This window comes from Lactuca virosa, chromosome 5 (assembly GCF_052849685.1).
Source record: "Lactuca virosa cultivar CGN04683 chromosome 5, Lactuca_virosa_CGN04683_v6, whole genome shotgun sequence".
Classification (NCBI taxonomy): domain Eukaryota; kingdom Viridiplantae; phylum Streptophyta; class Magnoliopsida; order Asterales; family Asteraceae; genus Lactuca; species Lactuca virosa.
This window is the reverse complement of record NC_136430.1, coordinates 430,088,580-430,093,799: the sequence shown is the minus strand read 5'-3', so window position 1 is coordinate 430,093,799 and position 5,220 is coordinate 430,088,580. Positions and strand designations below refer to the sequence as shown.

Genomic DNA, 5,220 nt, shown 5'->3' with positions numbered 1-5,220 from the left:
AATAAAATGTTGTAACTTTTGTTTCATTGACACAAGTATAGTCAAATCTTAGTATAATATAGATTAAATGCAATACAAAGTGTATTTGTTTGTTATGTGATACACAGTATCTGATACAACTCTAACGGAAAAGTTCTATTGATGTTTATGAGGTCCTTTTTCTTTTTAATGTCATGTAAACCATGTTTGTTTGGTAAACAATACATAATGTATGTTTGTTAACAAAGACACAACTCCACATGACACAACCTTATATTGTATTTGGCGTCCATTTCTAATGTCAATTAGTCAACGGTTGTAATTTTTTCTCGTCCAAGAGATGAAACAACAATGTGGAACAGACTCGTTGATCTTGTGTCTTATGTAAAAGACGTAATTACCCTCGGCATACCCCTCCTAACTTGACAAGGGATCAAATCGGTCCAAGACTAAGATGCTAAACAACTACAATATTCATATTATAGATAACACAACAAGAGAGTGACCAAAAAACACAAAAAAGAAAACATATAAACAACGTAACAAACTCTACTTAAATCAAACAAAAAAGAAAAACAATCATTTTCAATAATCACTACATACGTTATCAAACGAAAATGTTGGCTCATCCACGAGGGTAATGCATCGCAGGTCGCATCTGAAAAACCATGCTCTGAGATCCACCATAAAATTCATGTAAACCACCATTACCTCTGTATCTCGGAGACATAAACATGCTCCCATTTGTTTGGTTGAATGCCATGGCTGCATCACCACCACCACCGGGGTGGCTCCACTGAAACTTACATTGCTCCGGTGATGTTCTTTTATTTGTTGGCAATGAGTTTTGATTTTCATTAACGTTCACTGTTGTTATATCATGAATGCTTGCTCTTCTCTTATCTTTCCCACCGGAAAGCTGCCGGATGAAATACTTCTGAGCATGGCTTGCAACTTGGGTTGGTGTTCTTGTCACAACGTAGTTTCTTGATATATTTCTCCAATCTCCTTTTCCATACTTCTTTAGCCCCAATAGAAACAATCTGTGTGAACAAATTCCCAAATATTCATTTCAGATTACAATCAAATTAATCAAGAAATTGTATAAAGCAAAGAAATCTAAAATGGGTAGACTTACTTATGCTCTTCTTCTGTCCACGGAACTCCCTTTTTCCTTTCTTGTTCAACAGGACGACCGGCAGCGACCACATCCACCGGAGACCTCTTTCCTCCGCCGCCATACGGCGGAGACCTGGACGTATCCAAACCATGATTATTCCCCCATTCTAAAGTAAAAGGACAAGTGTTATTATTATACCCATACTTGGGATATAGTCCTGCTTCAATACTGTTCACATCATCTTCCAATTCCTTATACTGTCGCATCACATCCGCCACCGTCTTCCCCGGGACCATCTCCGCCACCCTCTGCCACCGATCAGGGGTGTCTTTATCAAACTTTGCAAGCGCATTCTCGAACAATTTGTTCTCAAGAGGAGTCCATATTCTGCTCTTTAAGCTCTCTTCCATCATCCAACTAGACGAATTCGAAAGGATATCTGTTTCCCACTTCATTGAAACTTAATTAAAGCACCCCGAACAATCAAGATCGGATTTTTAGAAGTTTATATTAGAAAATTAGGAGCAGAGAAAAAACAGGGGAGCAAATGTAGGAAGGTTATGTAACAGAAGGTTAAAAATCAACGCATTTTAAAGGAATCCGAATAGTTTTTTTTTCTGTTTACTATGGCCAACCACCCAATAACTGAGGAATCTTTAAAAGACACACCTTTTTGAAACTTAACCACGATATATTCCCGAAATTAGATTAATAAACATCAAGAAAACCCTAGAAACTCTGAACATGATCTGCAGTCTGAACTGATAACAGAAATCGGGGGATGATTTCTAAAATTGGAAAACAGGGAAGTTCTGGACATATCGTTTAGCAAAGGGGAAAAAGGCAGTTGGTAGTTAAAAAATGAGAAGACAGAGTGGTGTGTATGCAAAGGGGGTTTCCTAAAAAGCTTAAAATGGTAAAGAAAATACACAAAAAAAACCTTCTCTCTCTAAAATAGGAAAGATTATGTGTTGAATTCTTGGATCTTTGGGTTATGTGAAGGAGAAAAAGGGTTGCTTGAGGACGATTTCTACCCTTTTCTTTAGGGAAAACAGAAAAGATGATGAATTTGAGAAGGGAAAAGCAGGAATACCAAACGAGAGAGAGCAAGAAAAGGAGAAGGTGGTGGATGATGATTGGAGGAGATGGTGCTGTGGGCACTGCAATTTAAAAAGAAATAGCACTATTTTAATGTGCACTCTTTCCCTTATTTAAATATATATTTTTTTTGTAAAATAATATTTAACAAGTGTTTGGAATTTCGCTTTCAGAATAATTATTGTGTTTGAAAATTAAATTATAATAATTTAAAATTATGTAAAGTGAAGTAATTTTTTATGTATAGTTTTATTTACTTGTTTATTCAAATCAATATAATAATAATAATCATTTTTTATAAAGGGGTTTGATTAAAAACACATTTCATTTTATCATATAGACACCTTAATTAAATTTTAAAATACTTTTTGTTGGCTGAAATTGTATTGTTTTCCGAAAAAAATAATTATAAGTATTTAATTATAGGTTAACTTTTTTATAAAAGTGTCAATAAGATGTTTAAATGTTTTATTACAACACCCTCATTAAATTATATAATAAAACAACCGTAAAAAAAACGCAAGTATTTGGAAGTGAGAATTCATTTAATTTGGTTTTAGTTCTAAAAAGATAAACGATTCACTAACAACCAAGGTGGCACATTGACAAGGTCAAGCTTATACCTTGGCAAGCTATGATATTTTTCAAAATGTGATAATTTTGTATACATAAAAAAAATTATAGAATTATATCAAATATATCAAGTTTTTAGAACTGTTATATCAACACTTAATATCAAGAAGTTAACAAAAACTCAATTGTTTCATATCCGATCAGGAAAAAAAAACTCGTGTCATAATACGACAAGACACGCCTTGACACGTTATTTGGACGACACGCTTAACAAACCCGTCTTGAATGTTTTCGAGACGGCTACATCACGTGTCATGTCATGACAAGCATTGGTGCGTCTTTTAGAACCATACTAACAAATAACAACTAACATGTGAAACTTGTAATAAAAATATTGAAGTTCTTAGGTTTAAAATCTATACATGCTTTAACTAACAAATGAAACATGTTATAAAAATATTCAAATACTTGGCTTTAAAATTTGTACATACTTTATTGATCATTGATGTTTTATAACTAATCAGTGACAAATGACAAGTGAAACATGTGATCATGAAATGTTTGTTTACCATATTTTTAGCATGAGTTAGTTTTTAAAAATGACCACACCAAGGCCGATGTGTTCCAAACAGGTTTTTTAATATGAAATTATATGAACAAATCTAATATAAAAAATAAAATAAAATTAGTGGGCTGGTTCGCAGTTTGGATTGTATTTGTTAATTTTATATTTTTCATACAATTTTTTTTATTTTTCTTATTTAAGAAACATTTCTATAAATTTGTTATTAGAAATATTTTTATATGTAGTTTTATGGATTAATTATGTGGTTTTATGAAACGCATGAAATATTTTTATAATATTTATAAAAGGACTTATGTTTTATTTTTATTTTTTCAATTTTAACACTTTATTTTTTGTTTCAATTGAACATAATTTTTCTAATTTTATTCAATATTGACAATTTTTCATTTAAAACCATATAAATAATTTTTTTTGTTCCATTTAAAACCATATAATTTTTTTTTCATTTAAGAACTATATTTTTTTATATAAATACAATGATTTTTATATTCAAACCATAATATTATGTATAAATATGTATTAGTTATATTATAATCGTATTTTTCATTAAATACGCAACTTTAAAATTAGTTTAGAGGTGTCAAGTGCACAATGAAATAAGCTGCAACTTTGAAATGGGTTTAGAAGTGTGAAGTCAACAGTCAAATAAACTAATGTGATCTCGTTAAAACGAGGGTCCGATGTTCGCTTTAATTACCAAGGAATCGTTTGTTGTATATATTCATGATTTTTTTATTCTCATAGATATACTTGTTGATTTGTTGGAAAAAATCATAATATCATAATAGTACATGAATTATACAATTATAATACAATACGATTATAATATATTTAATACATATTTAGTTTGTTATCTACAAAATTTGTGTATCTTAATTGGTTTATTTTCTCAACTGTTTCAACCAGATATTTTAACTATTATACCATATTTATTATGTATTTATATGAAATTTCTATGTTTCCAAAGTATGACGCTTATTATTTTGATAAAACTTTTATATTTCATTTATTTTCTTACGTATACTTCTTGATTTCCATTATATTTTTTCCCAATTTATTTACTTTGGTCAATAACTATATAAAAAATATGACCCAACATAAAATTAGTTAAATCACCAATAGAAATCATTTTTACATTTCTTGACCAATTTGCCCAAGTTCAATTTTTGCCTCATGTTCAATTTTATTTTATTTAATTATTCTAACATAATAAATATTTAAATTTTGAAAGTAAAAAATCTTGTCTTCATACAAAAAAAAATATGGTTTTAAATAAAAAAATTATTTATACAGTTTCAAATGGGACAAAATATGATTTTTGATTTTAAACAAAAAAATAAAGTATCACGTCATCAAAAGTGAACAAAATTGAAAAAAAATTATGTTCGATTTAGAACAAAAAAAATTGAGCGTCAAAATAAAAAAAAAACAAATTAAAACTTAGTGTCAAAATTAAACAAAAAATGAAAATTTAATGTCTTTTGTGACAATTTTTTTCAATTTTGACATCACATCATCAAAACTGACATGTCAGGAGACAACCGGGTTTACCGGTCAAATAGTCATAATTGTAACAAACTGGAAACGAAGCGTCCAATTTGAGATATAAAATAACACAGTGTCAAAATCGAATTTTTGTGTAAACTTAGTGACTTTTGTGGCATTTTCCCCTTTATAAAACACATATATCATTTATAAAAAAATTCTATTAGACATGAACCATATCTATAATTCTATGAAACATAGGAACCATTTGTGTAAATTTGTTATGAGAAAGGGACAACTTATGTAGTTTTTTAGAACATATGGACCATTCCTGTAAAATAATTCTTCACATGGACCTATTTTGTATTTTTACAGGGAC

The 5,220-nt window shown here is 29.7% G+C and overlaps 1 protein-coding gene across 2 annotated transcripts; it reads right to left on the bottom strand.

The window, feature by feature from the left end:
* Positions 1-434: 434 nt before the first annotated feature.
* LOC145113102 (transcription factor DIVARICATA-like) lies at positions 435-2,271 on the bottom strand. 2 transcript variants are annotated; one of them, XM_079049201.1, is made up of 3 exons: positions 1,304-2,271; positions 1,118-1,231; positions 435-1,022 (listed from the first exon to the last, which is right to left on the bottom strand). In XM_079049201.1, exons 1-3 carry the CDS (start codon positions 1,552-1,554, stop codon positions 605-607), a joined length of 783 nt encoding a protein of 260 aa, XP_078905327.1. In that variant the 5' UTR covers positions 1,555-2,271; the 3' UTR covers positions 435-604. The 2 variants fall into 2 exon arrangements, with proteins under 2 accessions (XP_078905327.1, XP_078905326.1); XM_079049200.1 differs by having other exon boundaries at positions 1,118-2,271.
* Between the last annotated feature and the right edge of the window lie 2,949 nt (positions 2,272-5,220).